Genomic DNA, 27825 nt, shown 5'->3' on the forward strand with positions numbered 1-27825 from the left:
AGAGTAGTAGTAAGTATTATTTAGTATTTGCCGAAAAATATTATATCAAAAATTCCGTATTTAAATAACGCGCGAAAACGCTACTTGGGCAATATGACGCTGCAATGGGGTCGGTGACGTCACTAGAAAAGTAAGGTTTACAAGAAAGTGACTTCATCATAAGCCCGGCCAATCAGGAGCGTTTTGTGTCACGTGAAAAACGTTAAAAAAAATGCATTTTTATTTATTGATTTTTGAATAAATTAAGTATTATTTTCAAGTTTCGTTAGTAAATAACCATTTTTAAACTCATAATATACACTGATTACTTTTTCGCATTGTCAAATAGCCTATTGTCACGTATTCTACCGCCAAAAAGTTGTAATTATAGTTCATTTTAATCACTAGAGGACACAATCCAATTAAACTAAATTTGACAGCAGACTGACGCGATACATTGGTCGAGAGCGTGAACAATCTATGATATTCTTTATGGATTTCCGAAAAAATGGCGTTTTGAACGTCGATGAAACTGTTATTGAAGATTTTGGATGCAAAATTACAGTAGATATAAGTAGTTAAGCGTGTGTGTTGTATTATAAGCAAACATTTAAACAAAACTCTATTTGAAAACAAATTAATATGCACTAAAAAGTAACTAAAATAATTGCGTATTCAACATATTTTTTAGAGTTCTCCTAAGTAAAATGAAATGAAAAATATTAGACTACTTAAAAATCGATTTACGATTGCATAATGTAGTTATTGTTATACTTGGAGTAACGTATATGTCTCCTAAGCATTGAATGCAAAAATGAGATTTTGGTACTGTAATGTATTCAAATATAAATACTACACATGCGTGAAAAGCATATGTTCATATTTTCTTTAAATAACAAGATTTTAACTCACTAATAGTCTTATCATATTTGAATTAACTTGATGACTTAAAGAGGTCGAGGTGTCAATTTTTTTTTATTATATAATAGCTACCCGCCCCGGCAACACGCGTCACAAGGGTCTATATTCAATTCCAGATTGAAGAACGAATATAACAAGTAAAACTTTCTTTTTTTCTGTTTAGGAAGGTTTGAAATTATTGGGGTGTATTGTCTACTGACATTCAACTGACTGTCAACGGTAAACCTGACTACTGTCAGGTTTATCGTTAGGCTCGTTAGTTAAGAAGGTTTTTGGGACTGTTTTGTTAAATGTGTCAATTGCTGGCTGACATTAGTCTCGAGAATACTGAGACACCAGCTAGAGTCCTGAGAGCGACTCTTGTAAGTACGGCATTCGGCTTTATCATCGGAAGTAGTAGTAGTAACTTTTTTTTTATATTGTATTGTATTGGCTCTAATCGCCTCTACAGCGTCACCGAGCGAGGTAGGCGAACTAAACTACTCAAGTCTGGAAGTTGTGAAACCACTTTAAGGGCTCAGAATACGCGCGTCGTAAGGGCTTGTATGAGGCCGGACCTAGGCTAGGTTAGCTACCCCATTGTGGATTGGAGGGAGGAATGCCAAGTAGTTAATTGAATAATTTGCCTCCATATATAGCAAGTGTTACAAAAACATCGATAGCGTGATTCAGAATAGTAAACAAAATGCTAATATGATTAATTTTCACGGATTTATTCAAGCAACATATTTTTTGTTTCGTTGCAAATGGCTCAACGTAAATAGTTAATTAGTGAAGTATGTGATGTGAATGACAATAATAAAATATGTTTTACTTATTATCATTAGATTATTTTTTTAGATTAATTATTTACAAAAAAAAATTGTTATTGCAAAAATCATGATCGCGGTAAATGCTGACAAAAATGCTAGCCCGTTGAATAGCGATTCTGATCCTCAAAAATTGATCCAGCATACCTACTATAGTTTAACTACGGTATAAATCTTGATTATACGGTTTTTAACTTTGTCGTTTCATAAATTCAAATCATTTGTAAAAAAAACATCAGTAAATAAGGTATTTGATACAATTGTTTATACAGACGATAAATTAAATAAAAATAGTAACTTCCTATCGTAAAGTAAATTTCAGCCTGTAAATTTCCCATTGCTGGGCTAATGCCTCCTCTCCCAATAAAAAGAGGGTTTGGAACATATTTTACCGGGTTGGTGGAATACACGTGTGGCAGAATGTTTTCCTTCACCGCCGAGCACGATATGAATTATAACATAAATTAAACACATTAATATTCAGTAGTGCTTGCCTTTATATGGTATAGGTTGGCGGACTACTATATGGGCCACCTGATGGTAAGTGATCACCATCACCCATTGACAATGAAGTTGTAAGAAATATTAACAATTTGTTACATCGTGAACGTGCTCCCAACCTTGGGAACTAAGATGCTATGTCCCTTGTGGCTGTAATTATACTGGCTCACTCACCCTTCAAGCCGAAACACAACAATACTGAGTACTATTGTTTCGCGGTAGAATAACTGAAGAGTGAGGTACCTACCCAGACGGGCTTGCACAAAACCCTACCACCAACTGAAAGTGCCTGGGTTTGTAAATAGTTTTTAAATAACGATTCAAAAGTGCTTGTAAAACCATACTTGAAGTTTTGTTGATTATAGTAAACACTGTAATTATCCGTTGAGTTATAATTGTACAAAAAAACAAATATTTTAATAATAGACGAAGTATTTTACAAGTAAATCACGTCTAACAAAAAGTGTAACATTGTTTCGACGTATTTAAATGGCCGTTCCGTTCGCTCGTAACTGCTAATTATTAATCAATAGCGCGTGCGAATGTCTTGCAAAACGTAACACTGATAAGACTGTTACGTTTCAACACGTAGTTGGAAACTTGAAGTCGAATTACGTTTTAAATACTAGTCAGGTACACGAACAAACTATCGAGTTAATAGAAGGACTATGAGTTTAGCGAGTATCAAATACATATGAGACAACATCACATACATTACTCTGATCCCAATGTAAGTAGCTAACGCACTTGTGTTATGGAAATCAGAAGTAACGATACCACAAACACCCAGACCCAAGACAACATAGGAAACTAATGGTAATCAACATCGGCTCGGCCGGAAATCGAACCCGGGACCTCAGTGGTGTACCCATGAAAACCGGTGTAGACACCACTCGACCATGGAGGTCGTCAAAAATTTAATTAAAAGGTATCACTAGCTGTTAGTGAGGTTGTGTCAGGCAAAAAGGTAGCTCATGTCCATTGAGCCGAGATGATCCAGTGGTTAGAACGCGTGCATCTTAACCGATGATGGCGGGTTCAAGCCCAGGCAACAACACTGAATATGCATGTGTTAACAATTAGTCTCGTGCTCGGCGGTGAAGGAAAACATCGTGAGGAAACCTGCATGTGTTTCATAGATATTCGGCCACATGTGTATTCCACCAACCCGCATTGGAACAGCGTGGTGAAATATGTTCCGAACCTTCTCCTCAAAATGGAGAGGAGGCTTTAGACCAGTAATGGGAAATTTACTGGTTACTGTTGTTTGTTGATCACATCCGAATTAAGTACGCTCTCCCAAATTATCAATATTTATTTCTCATGCGAATATAATCTTTACACAAACGTAATAACTTGTAATATCATATGACCTAATATATTCGTCAATTTGACGCTTCGATTTACATGCAGTCGCTGTCTCGGGTCGAACTGACGCGACAATCTATAGCGACGAATAGCGTCGAGTGGCGCGATAGGGAGCTATTTCTATTGGTTGTGTGAATCGGTAGAAATCGGTTTTATTGAATTTACCGATACTATATCTAAGTTGTCTATACACGACCAAACCGCTTAAAAAGAGGACTGTGACTTCAGCGGACATCTAATTAATAGGTTTACAAGTTGCCAGTGTTTTTTTTTTGTATAGGTTGACGTACGAGCATATGGGCCACCTGGTATTAAGTGGTCACCATCACCTATAGACAATGAAGCTGTAAGTAATATTAAGTATTCATTACATCGTCAATGTGCCACCAACCTTGGGAACTAAGATGCTATGTTAGTCTTGTTGTGTTAAGCAAAAAAGTAGCCTGTGTCCTTTTCCTAACGATGTCCTTTCTTTGAGTCGAGATGGCCCAGTGGTTAGAACGCGTGCATCATAACCGATGATTGCGGGTTCAAACCCGGGCAAGCACCGCTGATTCATGTGTTTAATTTGTCTTTATAATTCATCTCGTGCTTAGCGGTGAAGGAAAACATCGTGCAACGAGGAACAGGAAACCTGCATGTGACAATTTCATAGAAATTCTGCCACATGTGTATTCCCCAACCCGCATTGGAACAGCGTGGTGGAATATGTTGCGAACCTTCTCCTCAAAATGGAGAGGAGGCCATTAGCCCAGCAGTGGGAATTTATAGGCTGTCGTTGTTGTTGTTGTCCTTTCTTTCAGTTCAAGTTTGCTCCATACCAAATATTGTGAGGAGCAAGAAGTAAAAAATCGTATGAAATGCATATGTGAATCCGAATTGCATTGATTTTAATCATTTCCTTAAAAATAGACGATTCCTTTCCCTTTCAATGGAAAATAAGAGTTATTTATCTAAGTCTTTTTTCACAGATAATAAATTAAATGCTACCAAGGAAGTATGTTTACGATTAGTCTCCGTAGACGTTCTTATCGACAGAGGCCAAAATAACAATAACTAATTATAAGATAGGATGATATTTTGTCGATCTGTGTCAGCATCACGCACATGCCATGCCGCGTCCCGACGTGAACAAAAACACGTTCTGACGACATTTGACATTACGCGACCGCCATCTTGTTTTAATGGCTGGCGTAAAACTTGAAATTATTGTTGAATTCATTTAATTTATAATTTAATCTCATCATATAGCTGAGTTATTGTCGAGATAGCGCTCCGGAAAACTCTTATCCTCTATAAAATTAGCTAGTTAATTTAAGTTTCTTTTGACTTTTTTTCCGACGAAAGAGCTGGACTATACTATATATATGTTGTATTAGTTTTAAGTCTATCTTTTGATTACTAGACGGTCAAAATTAAAAATTAATAGAAATTGCCCTTGTCATTTTTTTTTAATTCTTTAATTATACCTGGGAGTTAAGTCAACTTGTCATTCTTATTAATTATTAACTTCAGGACCAATGATGTTTTAGTAAACAGATATGTTATTAACGCGCAAAAAGTGAAGACTAGAAAACGTCCTAATTGAGACGTTTGCCTTTAGTCGTTTTACGTAGTAATACGTTATAATACATCATAGTTATCCCTTTTACTTATTGTTTTTATCAAGCTATCCTTTTTACTTTTAACAAAATGTAAAATAAACGGTCCCCGGCGCGACACACTTTTTTCTGTTGTTTAGTATGGATATAACATATGTATCTGTTTATTAGATTATCGTTGTTCAGGACTATAAATAAATAAATATGCTTTTAAGTGGTAAATTAATTACAATAACCAGTATTTCTAATGAATTTAATAAGAAATAATGTAGATATTTATATAAAACGAGCTACCCCGATTGTGGGTGAAATAATAATGTTATTTACTTAACGAAAGCAAAGCTAAGGACCGGTTCCAATGAAGGGCATTCAGGGACAAACTCAAATACTCAGAAAAAGTCATCGAAATCTCTGCCACCGTTTAAGACTTACTGGTATACGTACAGAAGATTTATATAAATAAAGATAAAATAAAGAATATATAAGTAAAAAGATTTTAAATAACAGTATAAAAAAAATATGTTACAGTAAAATCTGGATTAATAAAACAACATCTTTGCCTTTTAAATTCAAATTAAATTTATAAATAGAACTAAATGACTGTAAATTAAAATAAAACTGGCGTAAAAGCGACAAACAAATGTCTAAATCAACAAAATGGCGGCCTTGACATTGGTTCGAATTTGGAATGTCAGATAACGTTAAGTAGTTCGTTCAACTTTATATCTTATCAAAATTTATACTATTTTATTGCCATTGGCATCACGTACTTGTCTAGGATGTCATACGATTAATTGTTTTTAAATATATATATATATATATATATCCTACTAATATTATAAATGCGAAAATTTGTGAGGATGTATGTTACTAAAGAACTACTGAACGGTTTTTTTTTTATGGAGTAGGTTGGCGGCCAAGCATATGGGCCACCTGATGGTTAGTGGTCACCATCGCCCATAGACAATGACGCTGTAAGAAATATTAACTATTCCTTACATCGTCAATGTGCCACCAACCTTGGGAACTAATATGGTATGTCCCTTGTGCCTGTAGTTACATCTAAAATGATGAGATTTAGATGCTCAGTGGTTAGAACGCGTGCATATTAACCGATGATCGCGGGTTCAAATTCAGACAGACACTGAATATTCATGTTCTTAATTTGTGTCTATAATTCAACTCGTGCTCGACGTTGAAGGAAAACGCGTGAAAACCTGCATGTGTCTAATTCCATCGAAATTCTGGCACATGTATTCCACCAACCTGCATTGGAACAGCGTGGTGGAATGTGTTGCAAATCTTCTCCTCACCGGAGAGGCTTTAGCTCAGCAGTGAGAAATTTACAGGCTGTTGTTGTTGTTGGTTATAATATAACGTCACATCAAGTAACCGTGCGAAGCCAGGCCGGAGGATAGGTCTATATATATTGTTGTGTTACACTTGGAATCAAGTAATAGGCAAACTTATAGCTTATATATTAGATACGCAAAGATATATAATAATAATGATTATTTTACATTATAAATAATAATGAAGATTAGATTGTTATAAATCACATTAGTTTTTGACATTTTTTATCTATGAAAAATTACAATGAATTATCTTAAATATTTTAAACCTATTACGTTAAGATTTGACGATGTTAACAAAAATGGCGGCAATTGTTCGCCATCTTTGAAATGTTGCCAGTACATCACGAAAGATAAAGTGTTCACGAAGACGGCGAGTTGAGTATTACTATATTATCTATTATATGGTGCATGTATTATACCTATGAACCTTCTTTCGAATCAATCTACATATTAAAAAAACCGTATCAAAATAAGTCGCGTAATTTCAAAGATCTAAGCATACATAGGGACAGACAGTGGTAAGCGACGTTGTTTTATACTATTTAATGATTTAAATAGGTTCATAAGACCACTTTGGAACCCATGTTATGTGTTGACGTTAACGTAAAGTTACCACCGGTTCGGAAAGTAGAATCTACCGGGAAAAAACTGACAAGAAACTAAACAGTTACTATTTTAATTACAGAGTATATCAATAAAGTTAAATTTTATCATATGCTTTATGAGTTTTTGACACTGTTTTTTATTTGATATTGACTTTCAAATTTCAATTACAGAGTATATCAATAAAGTTAAATTTTATGACACTGTTTTTTATTTGAAATTAACTTTCAATTTTTTAACTTAACTTAAAAATAACTGTGGTTTAAAAGCGAACTAAAACTAGTTACTGTATAAATCTTGGCAAGAATGCTATCGGTATTTCCCCGTTGAATCGCAATTCCGATCCTCTGGGCGAACGAACCAGCCCTCCTGTCACCAGTGGAGGCAATGAGGCGAGGTGTTATACTTTTGATGAAGCTACTTGCACCGCTACTCCAAGGACCCAGCGTTTCGACAGCAATTGGAACAAAAAAGTAATTTGATATAAGACACGAATATTTAGATCATTTTTTGGCTTCAGCTTTTTCCGCAGCAAATATATATAATATTTTTATATAATATATTTAATATTTATATATTATACTCAAGCATTTAATGCTATTAATTCTTATGTTAATATAATAAAGCATAGCTGTTGTTTAAAAGTAATCTTATTACAGAAATAAATATCATGGAGTAGGATGTACGTAGTATTCCTTAGATTACACAATATTAACAAAAATGGCGCCAATTGTTAGTGGAAGAGGAGGCCTTAGCTCAGCAGTGGGAATTTTAAAGGCTGTTGCTTTACTTAAGAATGTAGTAATAACATCAAGTCGGAAACTAGATGCTATTAGGGTAACTTACGTCTTTGTATCAATGCAATGATTGTCACCGTTTCCTCCAAAAGATTGTTAGAAATACTTCTTTATGCTAATACATTTATATTATAATTATATATTTAATAAACTCATATTTTCTTAGTGTGTCCGTTTTCGTAAAAGTGTAATCGATTTTAGAACGTCATTGGCATGGCTGTATAATATAATACAAGATGTTTCGCGCGCAAACGGATTAATAAAAAAACAAAAGATAGTCGCGATGGGAAAATTAAAAATTGTAAAATTCGATTTGTCAGGCAATAATGTGTTGTAAAAATAAAACCAACAATAAATAAATACAATACATTCTACTGGCGTATTTATTATGATATTTATATTATTGTGAGTGTAGAAAAGTTTCGGGAGCTTCAATTAGACATTTTAAAAAAATATTAAAATTTATTTAAAAATTATATTGAATTTAAACAGAAATTAAAACTTAATTATAAAATGAATACATGTGATAGAATTGGATGACAATCATGTAATGATTTGTTACCAATGATATTCTAATAAACAGATATGTTATATCCATACTAAACAACAGAAATAAATAAAATTTTAACAAAAAGAAAAACCGACTTCAAACAAAACACTATTTTAAAACAAATGAATATGCACGGAAAAGTAATAAAAATAATTGCGTATTCAACATATTTTTTAGAGTCTTCCTAAGTTAAATGAAATGAAAAAAATTAGACTACTTAAAAGTCGATTAACGATTATATCATGTAGTTATAGTTATTGCTATATTTGGAGCCGGTGTCAGCCACGGTGCCCTTGTCCCAACAATCAAAAGAAAGAAGCGATACGAGCCCCTTGATTGATCCAGTATATTATTGTGTAAAAGGTAATTTGTAAAAAACATATTTGTTAAAGTATTCTCGTATTGTTTTTTGATAGATATACTGTAGGGTTTTATTGGCTGACACCGACTCCAAATATAACAATAATTATAACTACATGATATAATCGTTAATCGACTTTTAAGTAGTCTAATTTTTTTCATTTCATTTAACTTAGGAAGACTCTAAAAAATATGTTGAATACGCAATTATTTTTATTACTTTTCCGTGCATATTCATTTGTTTTAAAATAGTGTTTTGTTTGAAGTCGGTTTTTCTTTTTGTTAAAATTTTATTTATTTTTTGATTTTAAGTGAAGCTGATGTTGACTAACTAATTTTTTTTAATATGGATAGATTAAGCGTTCCGTTTATATGAGTCAGAAACTACTTCGAGGACAATTTCAAAGGAAACTTGCGAATAAAGCAAAAATAGACTTTCGAAAATGCGGATTTAATACGTCACGCGGCGTAAACTACAAGGATCCCTCGAAAGAGCTGTAATCGAACTCAGCAAAAAAACTTTGAAAAAGACCAACTATATTTCGTACATCATATGACATCACATCAGATACACAAAATTTGATTAAAGATAGTAAGAAATTCTGCCCCATATCGCACCCTAACTGCGAGCCGTATAGGAGTTCCATCACTACGTAGTATAAAACAAAGTCGCTTTCTCTGTCCCTATATCTTTAAATCTACGCAACGGATTTTGATGCGATTTTTTTTAAAAGATAGTGTGATTCAAGGGGAAGGTTTGTGTATATAATATATGAACAATATAGTAAAGAAACACTGATAATTTTAGAAGTTTGCGATGTGATGTCGTATATAAACAAATTCTGTAGTATATTTAGTATCAGTAGTGCACCCGTGCGGAGCCGGGGTGGGTAGCTAGTTGATTATAATATTCGACTATGATAATTACATAAACATAACCACATTACGGAAGGTGACTCAAATATCCAAATAACCTATAAATAAAAGATTCGACCGAGTATCGCTAACGTGCTCCTCAGAATTGTTCCGTTCCCTTCCGTTCCGTTACTTTGTCATGGGTCCTGTGCTCAGAACCTTACCAAACTTTCACCAAATTACCCTTGAAGTATATATTTTATAATAAAAAAAGAATTATCAAAATTGGTTAACGTGAATTTCAGTTATTCACCTATTTGTCGCGCATATACATAATGCAAATTTAAGACTTATGTCGTTTTCACATGGATACCATCATCGGAAAAAAAATAAAAAAAATGGGACCCCACGGGAAGCACTACCTTTCAAACAAAAAAAAATTATCAAAATCGGTCCACCCAGTAAAAAGTTATGAGGTAACAAACATAAAAAAAAAAAAAAAAAAAAATACAGACGAATTGATAACCTCCTCCTTTTGGAAGTCGGTTGAAAAGTGTGCCGCGCCGGGGATCGTTTGTCTTACTTTATTTTTACATTTCGTTAAAAGTAAAAAGGATAGCTTGATAAAAACAAGTCAAAGGGATAACTAGATGTTTTAATTACGCACAACGTAGTACGTAATTATGATGTATTATAGCGTATTTAATACGAAATACTATGTAAAACAACTAAAGGCGAACGTCCCAATTAAGACGTTTTCTAGTCTTCACTTTTTGCGCGTTAATAACATATCTGTTTACTACAACATCATTGCATGTGACAGAATTGGATGCCAATCATGTAATGATTCGTTACGCATAAAACTATACAATGTAAAATCAGCAAGTTACTGGAAAATCACGTGTCATCATTTTTTTGAAATATATTTATATAATTTGAAGTGAAATAATAATATTTAGTACGGCTTTAATTTTTAAATACGTTTTTATTTGAAGTGACATTTATTAGTATGATTATTGATTCGGTTATCGACACCGTATTGTGGGACTTCCGTCACTGCCTCTCGTGGCGTGGTGCGGCAAACTGGTGCTGCCCGGCAAGAGAGAAACAAAAGACGGTGGATTTTGAACGGGCAGGGCGGAAGCTACATTCGTGGATGGGCGGTCAAAGGATATAATTATATACAATAAGCGGATAAACAATATATGTATCGATTGGTAAATTAATAAAGTGACATAAATTAATAAAAGTATTAACACAGTTAATAGTTTTATTACACACGGAAGGTTTGGTTCCCAGAGATTCCTTAGTTGGCAGAAACGGTGTACTGCGCAACATAACTTTGTACGTAATATTGTTGTAAACATATTGTGTCAACACTAAGTATAGCATATAAAAACATCCATAAATAATCGAAATCCAATGTTATAAATGTTATAAAATCTGCAATTAACCCAATCGTTATAATTTACATAAGATTATTATCCGTTTGTCTGACATTACAACTCTTTTCAAGTGAAGTTTGCAGAAGGATTGAAACAGATGTTGATCGTATGAGCTTGTCACTCTATCCATATCTTTCCCATTGCTATTTCATTTCTTGTCCATTGCGTCAATGAAAAAGATCGTACTGGGCAATAAAATATGTCAATTGATACATCCTTTCTCATATATATTTTTAATACATTGTCATTTTTTCTTTCCTTTTAATTAACTTTCATTTAATTCGTTTTCGAGTCGAGATGGCCCAGTGGTTAGAACGCGTGCATCTTAACCGATGATTGCGGGTTCAAACCAATGGAAGCACCGCTGTTTCATGTGCTATGTCTTTATAATTCATGTCATGCTCAGCGGTGAAGGAAAACATTAAACACAAGTTCCAAAGAAATTCTGCCACATGTGTATTCCACCCGCATTGGAACAGCGTGGTGGAATATGTTCCAAACCTTCTCCTCAAAGGGAGCGGAAGCCTTTAGCCCAGCAGTGGGAATTTACAGGCTGTTGTTGTTGTTGTAATTCGTTTTCAAATTAGTTTAAGATGTTGATTGTTTTCTTTTAGCGCATGCTGTGATCTTCTTTAAGTAATTGTTTACACTTGGAACATAATTTTACATTTGTTATAATCAGTGTACACATTGTTAAAGAACCAAATAAATTACATAAATAATCAACCCCAAAGCAATGCCATAAGACATAATACTATGAAATTAACCAAAGTATATAAAGCGAGCAGTATCAACATCACTTAGTTGTGTAACATTTCTCACCACGTATGCCGTGGAACTATCTCCACAACAGATGATATATGAGGATTCCACTACAATATTATATCTAAAGTAATTCCAAGAAATACTGTAGTATCGGTTACATTTAGATCACTATTGTATAAAGTTAACGTTTTTCTTATCTTACATATGATAAGGTTCACGTTTTGTCTTTTTAACATATTGTATTATTTTTCTTTGTAAACAATCTTTGTATCAGTAATAATTCATTGTTTACATTGTCATAATTACCTTGCTTCCTGTCAACTTCCTAAAGCAATGAAGTATCATTAGCAAACAATACAATATCTATGATACCTTTAAAGTGAAAAGGAAGTTCATTTATGTATATCAAAAATAAAAATGGAACCAAAATTGATCCTTGTGGAACACGCATGTTTAGCTCCGCTAATGATTCACTTTTCTTTGACATTTTTTTTACATTTTTAATTTTATTTATCCATACAAATATTAAATATGCGAAAGTAACTCTTTCTCTTTCTCTCACGCCCAAACTACCGGACCGATTTAAATTAAATTTAGTACAATAATAGCCCGTGAAAGGTTGAAAAGTGGGATGAAAGGTTTTTATTAAAGTCATTTTCAGAACTAGAAGCATAAAAATCATATTTTAGGCGGTTGATCTATACTTATAAAATGTCATATCAAGGCAATCACTAAGGTGTATTTCTACCCTTGAGGGGGTAAAATAGGGGTTGAACGTTTTATTTTAAGTTAATTTGTAAATATATTCATATTCTACGTGAGCAAAGCTGCGGGGAACAGCTAGTAATCTATGTATACCATATTGATAGGAGTGCTGATTAATGCTGTTTGTATCTTTGCGACCACTGCACGCGTTCGTGATTTGAACAGACTTTAATATTAATTTCTATGTAATTAAGGCTTTAGTGTTGATAATTTTTTATGTAAATATACGTAAAGATTAAGTTATATTTTTATTTTTAGATCAAAATTTTCTTTTATCTCTGAATAATAATTTGTCAGAAATTATTTATTTTTATTTTATTTATTTATTTATTTATTTCTTTTTATAATAAAACATACACATTAATATATTTTACAAGCCATTAAACCATTGGCATTAATTTTGGCAAGATGTAAACTCAATTCAACCTCTAACTGCACCACATCTAGGATCTGAACCTTGAAATCTGTGGCTTTATTAGCTAGTCATTAGACTAATTGATAAAGACTAGGATTTTAAATTTAATTTAACTCTACTATTGGTCTTTGTTATAGTAGGCGTGAAAGTGACAATGGTAGTGATGACAAGAGTTTAGGCAGCAAACGCTCATACGTTTGGTATGTGCCAGGAGGTAGTCCGATATGGACATTTCTCACATTATCAACATCTACCGGTAAACCTATGAGCTGAGATGGCCCAGTGGTTATGTGCATCTTAACCGATGATTGCGAGTCCAAACCCAGGCAAGCAATTTGTGTTTATAATTCATCTCGTGCTCGGTGGTGAAGGAAAACATCGTGAGGAAACCTGCATGTGTCTAATTTCGTCGAAATTCTGCCACATGTGCATACCAATTTCCACCAACCCGCATTGGACAGCGTGGTGGAATATGCTCCAAACCCACTCCTTAATGTAAGAGGAGGCCTTATCCCTGTTACTTTACTTTTACTTTTTTTTTCTTTTACCAGTAAACCTCAGTCTCGTGAACAAGACATTCGTAGATAATGTCGAAACATCGAGCTCCGGCAAATAAAGATAATAACGTGGAAAATATCCCGTTTTAAATAACTGTAATAATTAGACTAAGCTATTTCTAAGCCTTTAATAATTGATTACATCGCCCCTCAAATAGATTCTTCCATAAACAAGGACAAGACTTTTACTGAAGCCATACAAGAAGTAAAAACTAGTACTATTTGTCAAAGACTAATCAAAATAATTCAGCGTGTATTTTCAATAGCCAAGAGCCGAGATGGCCTAGTTTTTAGAACGCGTGCATCTTAACCGATAATTGCGAGTTCAAACCCAGGCAAGCACCACTATATATATATATATGTGTGCTTAATTTGTGTTTATAATTCATCTCGTGCTCGGCGGCGAAGGAAAACATCGTGAGGAAACCTGCATATAAATTCTGCCACACGTTTATTCCTAACACCTACATTGGAAAAGCGTGGTGGAATATGTTCCAAATCTTCTCCTCAAAGGGAGAGGAGGCCTTATCCCAGCAGTGGGTAATTAACAGGTTGTTGTTGTTTCAGTAACTCATCTTCAATCCGTCAAATCTCGCTTCTATTAATAGCAAAACGCCCCGTCAACTGACTACCTCATAAATGAGGTTTCAATCGAAAGTGCGCCGATAAGATAACGAGCAGACCGCTTATCGGGCACGTGTCGGCTGACTGTTGCTAATTGGGGATAAGTTGCCTTTCAAATGGTTCTCTATTTATGAATACGTATGCTAGTAATCCACATGACTTAGGCTTAACAATTATTTTAGAACAGAGGCAAGCACCACTGAATTTTCGTGTGCTTCATTTGTGTTTATAATTCATTTCAAAAAACATGGCGAGGAAACCTGCATGTGTATGATTGGAACGAAATTGTGACACATGTGAATCAGCCAATCCGCATTGGAACAGCACGGTTTAATATTTTTTTTACCTTCTCAAAGGGAGAGGATGTTTTAACCCAGCTGTGGGAAATTTACAGGCTCCACATGCAGCTGTTCGTTGTATTGTACTGTTTTGCTGCACAGTGCACAGTCCTTCAGAGCATTAGCGAGTACTGAAAGGGTTCACGATTCAAGATGGAATCCTTGAATCGTGAACCCTTTCGGGCCCGGAGTGACGTTCGTACTAAGGGTGACTCCTATGGGATCGCTCCTCGACCTCGAATCAGGTCGCAGTCGGTGGGTGTTCTATATTTGAAAAATGGAGACTATATATATTTAGAGTGAACCAAACGTAAGTGTGATTCAGGAATTTGTTTATTCATACAAGTTTTTTAAACAACTTTACATACATACGTATGAACTACTGGCATCCTTCCTTCTAAATCGACTATTAAATAAGATAGATTATCATGATTTTCCGCATAGTGCGTCAATTAACTTATAAATAGCAAACGTCTCCTGACCTTGGGCAAGATGACAGTGTCTATATTTATTTTAAGCCTGCGAGTCACGCGTGGGGGAAGACGGTACGCGATGGAGGTGGGCATAGGGTGGGGCTACAACGTAATACTACTCAACTATACAAAACCCAGGCAAGTTCCAATATAGAATCTTACAATTTGAAACGGTAAGTGACCCAGTGGAACCCCAATGGCCAGAATAAAAATTGTACTTTAACGTTACAGGTTCAAATAACCATTTGAAAGGTGAGTGACCTAGTGGAGCTCTAAGGGACATAATATTAGTTCCGAATATTGGCGGATTAGAGATACTAATGTCTAAAGTGGTGACCGCTTACCACCAGATATAGACAGTCAAAGACATGCACGTGTTGCTATTGTTCTTAATATGTATGTACTTATTAGTTTTGGACATTACGAGCGGGTCAGTTCGACTCTCGAGGCATGCGGCTCGTACAAAACGCAGTTGGCAAGCGTCTTGACAAAGCGCTTGGAATCTGTAGTATTTGTGTCCATATATAGATGTAATTAAGTTTTATATTGTAGCCTCATTGGCCCAGAGGCTCGCTTATACGGCGGTTTCAAGTCCTGAGTTCAAACGAAGCAGCCATTTTTATCAATTTTGAACTTAATCATGTTAAAAATTTACTGTGATTTAAGTATTTAATGTTATTAATTCATATATTAATAAACGAGTTCACACAAGAATATGATAAATAATATGATAAATATGAGAAAACGATGATCAGAGTAATGTATGTGATATACATTACTCTGATCCCAATGTAAGTAGCTGAAGCACTTGTGTGATGGAAATCAGAAGTAACGACGGTACCACAAACACCCAGACCCAAGACGACATAGAAAACTAATGGTCATCTACATCGACTCGGCCGGGAATCGAACCCGGGACCTCAGAGTGGCGTACCCATGAAAACCGGTGTACACACCACTCGACCATGGAGGTCGTCATAAAGGAACTATATTGTTAAAGACATTTTTATTTTATTCTGGTTGTCGCTCGCGTTTTATGGTTAGGTTATCAAGTGTCAGGCAAAAAAAGGAGATTATGTCTTTTCTTTCAGTTCAAGTTTGCTTGACACCAAATTTCATCAAATTTGTAAAATTAGTATAGAAGTATTATTACAGCCCTTTATTCCGAACAATTAAGATATTTGTATGTATATAGTTGTGTTGTTGTTATAAAATGTCCCTCAGTTCCAACTGCTTCCATTGTACTCTGTCGCTACTCTGGTCCAGTAAGGTCGCAAGGCTAAGCGAGAATCGTCTTCCCATCTTCTTGTTGGACGTCCCCGATGTCTACTTCCATCTCTTGGGTACCAGAGTGTTACCTGCTTGCTCCATTTTTCTGTCTTGCAGCGTAGCATGTGGCCTGTCCAACGCCATTTCAATCGGTCCAGACTATAGAAGTATATATTCTAGTTATGGGTTATTAGTCACCGAATTATGCGTGAAATCGGATTCAGTACTTGGTAGGTCTTTGTGCAAGTCTATCTGGATACTCAACGTATATTCCACCGCTAAACAGCAGTACGTTTACACTCGTGAGTGGGCCAGTGTAACTTCAACACAAGGTACATAACCTATTTGTTCCCAACGTGGTTCGCACATTGGCTGTGTCGGGAATGATGTAATACAGCGCCAATATCTATGGTCGGTGGTGACCACTCTTCATCATACCATATTTGCTTCCCGGCACCTCTACTCTACTGACTCCTGCCAGCAAAAATCAATGATTTCACAAAGTCCAGTGTTCCACTAAATGCCCTCTAAACGATGTTCATAAGTCTGGGTCAAGAGTTATTTCATTTCGTTTAATTTCGATAATGAAATACTTGAAAGTCAAAGTACTAACTGGAAATTATCGATTACTCAATGTATATGTAATTTATTTCATAAGTAATACGAACATATATTACAGCAATTGTTAAATGTAAAACTTGATAAATTAATTAGTGTTAATTGTAATAGGGCTATTAAATAAAATTGCTGATCTTCCATTCCTAGAAAAAATACATTGAAGCATTTTTACTTAATACTCAAGAATCATTACGTAGTATATAACAAAGTCGCTTTCTCTGTCCCTATCTTAAATCAAATTAAATGTATGCTTAAATCTTTAAAACGACGCAACGGATTTTGATGCGGTTTTATTTAATAGATAGAGAGATTCGAGAGGAAGGTTTTTGTATATAATACATGGACAAAATAGTATATATATATAGAAAGACCACAGTGGCGTGCACTGGGAGAGGCCTATGTCCAGCAGTGGACAAAAATAGGCTGATGATGATGATGATGATGATGATGATGAATATAGTAAAGAAACATTGATGATTTTAGAAGTTTGTAATGTGATGTCGTAAATAAACAAATTCTGTAGTATAATTATTTAGTATCAGTATTGCAGCCGTGTGAAGCCGAGGCTGGTCGTGGAAGTTGCTTTCCAAATTATCAACCCAATCGTTTTTGTAAATTAATTTATTTTAAATGTGTTTTTTTGTGTATGTATCTCCAGCGATGTTACCCTTTGGGTTAAAAAACTTTTTATGACTCATAAAGAACCTTACAGTTTATTTACAACGAGCAAAACATATAACTTATATACAAAGTTGGTTTCAGTGGTCAAACCAGCCAAAAATAATTTAAAAAGAATAAATTTGAATTTTAAATATTTTAATTTTAGTTTAGTATGTCTGTATGTATATTTATATTACCAGGTAGTTATTTCCATTTTTCGGATTCTGGTTTTTGGTCTGGATATTATTCGGGCATTTATTATGAGATCGTCCCTAATTTGGAAATTTCAAGATGTAAACCAGAATCTTTTTGATAGTCACTATATGTATCCTCTCCACCAGCTTTTCAAACGTGTCTTCACTGTCAAATATCATATAATATACATATATAAACCTCTAGTACTGTTTCACACTGTAAGTGTCATCGCTGGAATTATAATTATCTAATGAAAAGAAATTTAACACTTATTTTTTTTAAATTAAATATAAGATATTTAAAATATGAGACAACATCATATACATTACTCTGATCCCAATGTAAGTAGCTAAAGCACTTGTGTTGTGGAAAATTAGAAGTAACGACGGTATCACAAACACCCAGACCCAAGACAATGTAGAAAACTAAAGATAATCTATATCGACTCGGCCGGGAATCGAACCCGGGACCTCGGAGTGGCGTACCCATGAAAACTGGTTTACACACCACTCGACCACGGAGGTCGTCAATACTTATAGCGAGATACATTATTCCTGATTAATATAGAATACGACTTTTATTTACATTACATATATTAGTGTGTATTTTCACAATGTTTCTCTGACAAGTCAGAAATAACTCTTTATTATGATTAGCTCTAGAACCACCGTTTCCAAATTATCTGCATCCAAAAATGTCGCTTGAAACATGGCTTAACTTCGCGATGACTGTGTAGCGAGCATGTGATCAAATATTACCACAAATTAACATTCCTAACTTCCACTAACCATGACCTTACATGTTCTCTTTAACCTGACCATGTTCTGAGAGGCGTGTTCTCGTCGGAAACCTTCAGGATAGACGTCAGACGAGCAGGCTCAAATTACAAGGCGGAGTCTTGTGACGTCCCGCCCAGTGGCGCTGTTACGGTCTGCAGAACTAACAGCAATGATGTATAATGAAAAATCACAATCATATATAGATGCTTCATTTGCTGTAATCATCCCTTTACCCTTTCTAACTCCTAAAATATACTTTTTCTTCCACACCGCAAATTTGTTCCCAATTCCGATTTTTCTTTCTTTACGAAAATATGTTCTTAATCTTTTTTTCCTCGCTGGAAAAAAGCATGCCCTCCATGTGAAGTGGAGGGTATGTGGGACTCGTTGTAGCCCAGGACGCCGGGTGCGCCCCGGTACACCGGAATACCCATTAAAACACCCTTTCCGTCTTGTCGCATTCTACTGCGTAAGCGATCCTGTGGCGCCCACTGACAAAGATATCCTCAAAATAAATAAGTGAAATGTTTTGCTTCAAAATTGTTGGTAGTCCCTTTTTAGATAATCTAGCACTATTCTGAGAACGATGTAGTCAATAAATATCACTTACAGAAAAGCGTTTCGTGTAAAACAAAACAGAGGCATAAAAAGGCGTGATTTTTCGTCGAAATTGATAATGAGTCATTTGAACTTACGGCTTTTATCGCGATTTTAAATATAATTATAAAATACAATAGAATTATTAATACTTATTGTGTTAAGTGTTTTTTTTTTTCATTGTATAAACGTTCTTCAAAAACAGCTTTGGCCGAATTAATGAATACAGCTATTTTTGCCAACTATTAAATTACCATAATTGCAATTTTACTCTACAGGGTTTTGTGTTAGCCAGTCTGGGTAGGAATCATACAACACATAATCTACCGCTAATCAGAACTACCTATTATCAATATGTTCTAGTTTGAAGTCTTATTCAGGTACTAAGGACATAATTTAGATCCTAAGGTTGGCGGTGTGTTGGCGGTGGTTAATATTTCATAGCGCCAATGCCAAACCACATAACATTGGAGGGAAATTTACTAGTCCACCTACCAAAAATCTTGCATCTAAATTTTAAACCAGTTCCACGACCTATTATATAGGTTAAAATTTTGAAAGGAATTTTGATATTGCATAAACAACAAATACTTACTACATTGTATTAAATATTGTTTACTAGTTATCGCCCGCGTCTTCGCTCCTCGGTTGGTTGTCAGGTTTTTTGGCAAAATAGTAACCTATGTCCTTTATTGGTGTTTAAATTTGCTTCAAAACAAATTTTATCAAATTCGGTTCAGCGGTTTGGTCGTAAAAGAGCGACAGACATCAGAGTTACTTTCACATTTATAATATTAGTATAGAAGTATAGACTGTCTATAATTTTGGAAGTCTATGATTCTACACTTGTTAAATATAGACAAGAAAAACAGTTAAAATACGCTAAAGCAATAATTGTTCATTTACGTTATTAAATAAGGAATGTTTTTGTGCATCATTAAATTCAAATATCGAATTCGATTGGTTGGCAACGTTTGGCCAACAGTTGGCGGTACAGCGTTAAAAGTATTTTTACTTTTTTTACGCTTTCAATATTTATGTCTTAAACAGAGTGATGGTCTGCTTTAGTTAAAAAAAAATACAGCTCGTTATACTGCTATTTCTTTCTAAATGCCGTGGCATTGTCTGTGACATTAAAATCGCCATTATGTTTGTCTGTTCAACATTGTTTGACATCGCGCGACACATTACAAATACATAAATAGTTGTAATGTTATCACGCGCGGAGCCGGCGTGCAGCAGTGCTAGCGGCGTGGTCTGTGGGGCGGCCATGTTTGTGGAGAGATTGGGATGTTTTTTTTTTAATTATGACAAAGGAGTTTTTAATGCAGTCGATGTATTTTTTTTTTTTTTTGATTGAACGTGCTTGAAGTGATAAAGAAACCTTTTAATAATCCAGATATACTTTTTATATTATGTAATCTAATCTAAATGTGACATATTGTTACAAATAGCCGTGATAGCCGAAAAGATAGACCATGAGGATCTTTAGGGAAAGTCACGGGTTTATATACGAAAAAACACAGATAAAATTGTTATTAAATAATAATTTTATAGTCTACGCTTCTACACGTTTTGATAGTTCCGAACTAGTGTTACAACAATTATATCTGATAATATTTCAACGTAAACAATCTCGTTAATTATTTGCTATTATTATATAATACGTAATTATATTTTAAAATAGGTTTGCGTTTATTTTAGTGATTAAATAACACATTAAGTAACGTGTAAACAGCTTTAAGTTAATTATGACACTGGTAACCAATCAATGCGTTTTATAATTAGTAAAATGTTTGATTTGCATAATTAACCGTGATAATTATTATATTTTTACTACAATATGCGTGTAATTTAATTCGATTACGTACACAAATCTTAATTTCATATAAATAGTGGTCTCAAGTTTCCTATAATTAACCGCGTAATAATGATAAAATAAGGATTAATGAATCGACTTATTTACTAATAATACGTCGTATTATATACATAACACGGTCATAAGTTTTATTATATGTTTAATTTATTTACATTTATAGATAAAATAATAGTGTAAATAACAATCTATCGTAAATACTTATATAAATTATCACGTATTTAAGCCGATACGTTCGGTATATTTGTAGTTATAATAACCGTTGTTTATATAAATAATACGGTTTAAACTGCGGCACACAAAGCTTTTCTATGTATATAATGAAGTATATTCCTATTTTCATTGCTATACGATTGCTATACATTTATAAAGGATGATACGTCATTCATGTATTCATTTCTAAATGAGCTAATAATAATATCAGTAAACAACAAATGTGTGTTGAATTAGCTGCGTACTTTCTATTTAGGAGTAAAGGTACTTACTAAGGAGCTCCATAGAGGCAGTTGGCTTTAGCTGGCTGTTAATTATTGCCCCAAAACATTGCATTTTTATTCAAACAATGTACAAACAGATATCTACGTCGTAAGGTCGTAGTATGAATGCAAATTGAACTATAATTAAATCGTAGCTCTAAATATATTTCAGCGCGATAATGATTCTATTTGTACGTCCGTTATCATTTAATAGATTAATAATATGTCAATAACCCGAGACCAGTTAATTACTCACGATCTTAAGGCGTGTGTCGTCTTCGTGATTGCGATTATCGTTAAAAACTTTCCGATTGATCATTGCTTCGATATTGTTTAGATCTACATTACATCAGAACATTATTTTATTACAACTGCTTGTTAAACATGGACTTTGGATCCAGAGACACACAATGCGCAGATTAAACTGAGACTGGTATATTGAATGCGTATTTAAAAGCAGGCTGGCTGGCAAAACGTCTACCTAATGGATAGAGGTCACGACAACCCTTAGCCAATGTCCCTGTAGGAAATATTAACCATCCCTTGCTTTGATAATGAGCGTCTTGGATAATAAGGTGTTATGTCACTTATGCCTACAAAAATACTAACTCTTTCGCTCCTAAAACCGGAACACAATAATATTACTAGGAGGTGGTGGTACCTGCAAAATCATTAAACTTAAAAATTAATTTGTTACAGAAATCATTATTCATTACTGATAAGTCAATAACATCCATATAAATGAATTATTATATCCAATGAACTCTTATTAAAAATGCGTAATAGAATCTAATAATATAAATGTGAAAGTAAATCTGTCTGTCTGTCCATAACTCTTTCACGAACAAATTAATGTACCGAACTTCTTGAAATTTGGTGTAAAGCAAATTTCAACTTCAAGGCGGGACAAAGGCTACTTTTTTTCTGAACATCTACCAACCAACCCCTAACGTGATCGAAGCCACGGGCGACAACTAGTAAAGAATATTTTGAATTTGATTTGTATGTTGATAACTTGTTCCAGATTCTAATTATAGCAAGAAGTTAATTTGGAAAGCGAATACGTGGATAAGACAAGAGTTTGACTTTGTTTCGCGAGGATAATAATAATAATAAAATGTCCGTCAACATCAATTATCATGTTCACTTAACTCAAATCATCCGCAACGCTCTTGACCTAAATCTTCAATTAACATAATGTCAATAAACCCTTGTCCGGAAATTTCTCCCAAACGTGATGTCACACTACAACTCTTTCGTACTAACGCGTGACAAGCGCCCGCGCAGCTATATAAGCGTGCGGCGCGTGTAATTCTGTTTAGTTCACCGCTGACCGCGGCAATATACACACGTGTTTTTCTTTTACAGAAACGCGATGTGCGCTGCGATAGACATGCTCGCGTCGGAGCAAATGTTCTACGGCCACAGCCCGCCGGCCGGATTCTTGACGGATTACACGCATACGCCTCAAGTAAGAAGACCTTCGAAGATATCGACGCGTGGATTTTCAGCACCATGTCTTTCACTTCTCAAGCCAGTGCAACTCACCCTGAAATCAGCTCCACGATCCTGCATCAGACTGTCCACAGATAAGAAGAATAAACGTGTTGTGTTCGCAGACGACCGAGGGTACGCTTTGGAACAAGTTAAGTTCATGACTGAACCCTCGCACGTGCCTCCATATTGGGCGTTGAAGATAATCCCCAGCCCGTCGCCAGAACGAAAACCCCCGCCGCAAATCGTCGACCTATGGGAGCCGAGGTTCCCGCAGCCGGCGTCCGACTACTTGGAGTTCAGGAGGCGGATCACGGAGTGTTGTGTGTCGTTAGAGAACGTGATAGTGAAACAGGACGAGTGCGCGGTGGACGGGACCGTGAAGGTGAAAAACCTGGACTTCAACAAGGAGGTTTTCGTCCGAGCGACGTCCGACGGCTGGCGGACCGAGGAGGACACGTATTGCGCGTTCGTCGAATCCGGCCCCTTGAGCAAGAGCGGCGTGTCGACATACGACACCTTCGGCTTCCGGCTGCAGCTGCCGATCCATTCCCGACGGCTGGACTTCTGTGTCTGCTTCCGCTGCAAGGGCAGCGAGTACTGGGACAACAGGAACGGCGAGAATTATACAATAGAGAAATCGTCCGTCAGGAAATCGCCGGCGATCGCGTGTGCACGAATCAACTATGGAAATTCGTGGACGGTTAAAGCTAATGATAATGGAAACACGCCGTACTGGTGAAAGGTGCATCTGTGTCGATTTTGGTATCAGTGTCTGTCAATGGCGCCCGCCAGTCTGTGATCTTGTGCCATACCTTCAAAACTTCAAGGAGCAGAGGTTCGTAGTCGTTTATTCCTAAGCTCGAAAATAGACTGCTCTCAGTAATTTATATTTTTATATCTATAGTTTATAGTGAGACTGATAAACATCGTTGAGAATAGTTTTATTTTTATTAAAATTATAAAGTGCTCAATTGAACGGAAGTGGGCTCAGAGGGTGAGCTTAGAACATATAGACTTACTGTGAATTAAAAAAAAACTCGACATTTCATTTATAATGGACTTATTTTCAATTACACACAAACCGATTTATATAATATTCGAATAGTTTTGATCCTTCAGAAATAACTGGCTTAATTTTAATTAACAATGATAGTTAATTAATGTCATAAACATTCCCATAGTGTAGGATGTATTTTTGTATATCTATGGCAGGAACTTTCTATTTCATAGCTGTATTAAAATTAAAAAAAATAATAATTTCAATTTTGGTGGTTGAGATATCATTTTGTGCTGGGTGACGTGATCTTTATAACGAGGAAGAAATTTTAAATGGAGCTTAGTTTTTATGACTACAGGCTGAATATTTTGTCACTATAATTGTGTTAAAAACAGTGCATCCAAGATTACTTATGATATGTTTGTCGCTCATAAAAGTTAACAAAAAGTATATGACGCAGACTTTACTGTTTAGCATTTAAATACTTTTAAACTGAGCATAATTAAGCTGATAAACTATTTAATATTTAAATGCGCTAATCATTTGATTGCTCAATTTTTAAGGGAGGTTATACTATTTACGATAACGACTCTCGGGATAATAAGAGATTAAGAATCTTTTTATATTAGTATGTAAAGGCAAAGCCTAAAAACACAGCGGAAATCAAGCCGCCTATCGGCAATCAAATCGTCGTCGACAATTATTGTTTTATCACTAAAAATAAATCAATAACCATTAATAAACAATTAAAGATACATTACATCAAACACTGTATGTTACGTAGACAGTTTGAAAGTTAACTAACTTGTACGATGACGTAACGTCACAATTTGATATACGAAAGATATTTTTATGCGTCTGTATTTCAACGCTGAAACGCCATATTTATTTCGGGGTTTGATATTAAAACTAACGATTATAAACGTCTTTTTCCAAAAGCAACATTTGGCGCTTCGGATCTTTATTCCACTGAAGTATAAATATTAGTATTTATAATGACATGTGGGTAGCTCGAATGTAGACAAAATATATCTGGTTCAAATACTATTTAACATATGATTTTCACCATGTTGATTCTTAAAAAGAACCGCCTCAATATTCACTTTCCACTATTTCATTTACATTACGCTTATTCTTGGTATAGAGTTAATGTTATGTCATTATAAATGAGCAATGGAGTTACACATTAAAATTACACTCGAAACTCTGTAGAATACGATATTGATATAACAAAAATGATCTGTAATTATTTTAAGGTGAAATGTGCGTTGAATTCGCGTATCAACATATGTTATAAATATGTAGTTGTTTGGTTAAAGTAATTGTTAATGATAACATGGGACTTGAAATAACTTTTATTCTCCAAGCGTCTAGCATAACGCGATAAGGTTAATAATAAAGGCAAGAATTTAAACAATGCAAGATAAATTGTGAATTATTCTCAATAAAACATATGAGTCTTGAAGGACTGTTTATAGGTAGGTACTTAGAGAAATTTATTGTAATTAAGGGCGATATCGAACCAATTTTCTTTTGTTAAAATTTCGTTATAACCTTTCACTGAATAATTCAATACTTACTAACCAATTGTATTTAAATAAATACCTATTTCAATGTATATAATCGTAAGATTGCTAATTCGATTTACGATTATAATTGATTTTGTTACTACGCGAACGTAATCTTATTTAGATTTTGACATTACGCTTGCGTTTGGTGGCCGCTTTTTTTGTCACGGCGAATCCACGCTCGTTGATCGCAAAGTATTCTGCCAATATCACGTTTTATAGCGAAAACACGTCGAGAAATTAGATCTAATAATAATTTAGAAGTTTTTAGTTACGTTATGTAATAATAATAGCAAATGTTATTAATAGTTTGAATGAAATTGAAAATAAATAAATACAGATAATAAATAAAAATTCATCGTTACAAACAAAATCGTTTAGGCAATGAAGTTTAGATCATTGATTATAATGTACATGAGATAATTGTATTATGTGTAAATTAAAGATTTATAATATCAATATAAGATCAATTCAATGGGTATCAGATAATTTTAAACTAGTTCAAAGACATTCCTAATGTTATTTAAACGGAAATGTCTTTAGTAATATATTAAACTTATAATTTTAACTTGTTAAGATTAATCTTTCTGTTCCGCGCCTTTTTTGACAGCACAACAGATAACCAACATAAATTTTTTTATATAGTCTGTAATAAAGTTCCAATTTCGAGCGGGTGAAAGCGCAAGAAATTATTTTTAAAGCCATAGAGTAATAGAGTAAAAAAGTCAGTGTGTTGAAATGCCAGTTATAGTTGAATTAAAATAATAAATAAGTTTTTTGAATTGTTTACCAAAAAGGTTTGATTTGATTATTAAAATGTTCCTGAAATTTATTACTTTTTTTAATGTTATTACGATTTAAAAAAAATAGTTTATGCAAGATTAATGTAATTCCGTTTTAAGTGTAGGTATAGTAACCACATTCTTTAAGTCATACATTACATAAATAAGGATCAAAACTATTTTGTAAAAACTGTAAACAAAAACGAAATAAAAGAAATATCGTATGTAATTATTATAACTAATTAATTTGAAAAAGACAGCTTCAATTTTTTTAATGTACATTAATAAAATTAAAAATTATCAAAAAATGTCGAATGCTGTAAAGCGCTTTTAGCGCTGAATTCAAACATTGTTCTTAATCTATATTTTTTTTAATTATTCTGGTAGAAAGCAAAGATATTACAGCTACACAGCTTCTCAATTTGTGCTAAACATTAAATAATTGATTTTATAGTTAATCAATGGTAATGCTTATTTAATTATAATTTTAATTGAAATTTACCTTCCAACAAATCTATCTGTGTTTAACTTAATTGGTATAGTATAGATTAAAAATAGCTCGTTAGAAGGGATTTTTTTTTATTTTAATTGTTAAAATAAAAAAATAGAACTGATTACGTTTATATTGTATATCATACTGCAATTTTGTTGTGCAAAATTGTATAGTTAATGATAGTGAGTAATGTATGAAAATGTTTTTTTTTAACAGATTATACAATGCGAATTTGTTATATTTGATCTCAATGAATTACAATTATGAAATTTATGTTCTATGAAATATGTACTTGTGATTAGGGTGTGTCATGACAAATAACAATGATAATCTGTTAAAAAATAATAATTAATTATTAATGAATTGCAAGAACTCATTAATTTTGAAAAATCACAGTTAAATAATCCTATTGACACAGTATACCGTAGTATTTATTTTACATACATATAAGCTAAGGAATAGTTGCGTTCATTTAAATAATTTTGTATATACTTTGTGCATGACATGTAGCTTAATGATATGATTTAATCTGTGTGACACACACATTTTTTTTAATTAATGAGTTCTTGTAATTGGTCGAATTAAATATTTTTTTATTATAATTTATTAAGTTTATTTATTATAATATAAGATGTTCAATTATATTTTTTTATGGAAACGGGGTTGTATTTAGAGAGCCAACTGTTTTAATGAAAGAACTGATTAATATTAATTGTTAAGGAGATAATGATGTTTATATTTTTTATATAATGTTAATGATATATATTATAATGATTGTATACAGATGTAATGACCGGTCTTGTCTCGTTTTTTGTGGTTATTAAATATTTAATTGTGAATATTGTTTTTTTTATTTCATCTTCTGAAAATAAATTAAAGTAAATGTTTAAAGTTGATAGTGCCAATAAATAAATGAGTGACATTAAAAGTGACAATT

The 27825-nt window shown here is 33.9% G+C and overlaps 1 protein-coding gene across 1 annotated transcript in view; it reads left to right on the forward strand.

Annotated features, from left to right (window-relative positions):
• The window catches only part of LOC124541474 (protein phosphatase 1 regulatory subunit 3C), a 60260-nt gene extending 32533 nt beyond the window's left edge, over nucleotides 1–27727 (forward strand). Inside the window, exon 2 of the mRNA XM_047119388.1 lies at nucleotides 22920–27727. Within this exon, the coding sequence (XP_046975344.1) occupies nucleotides 22927–23787 (861 nt within the window). The 5' untranslated portion in view covers nucleotides 22920–22926 and the 3' untranslated portion in view covers nucleotides 23788–27727. The remainder of the gene's footprint in view (nucleotides 1–22919) is intronic.
• Nucleotides 27728–27825: the final 98 nt, after the last annotated feature.

The sequence above is a fragment of the Vanessa cardui genome, chromosome 28 (assembly GCF_905220365.1).
Source record: "Vanessa cardui chromosome 28, ilVanCard2.1, whole genome shotgun sequence".
NCBI classification, from domain to species: domain Eukaryota; kingdom Metazoa; phylum Arthropoda; class Insecta; order Lepidoptera; family Nymphalidae; genus Vanessa; species Vanessa cardui.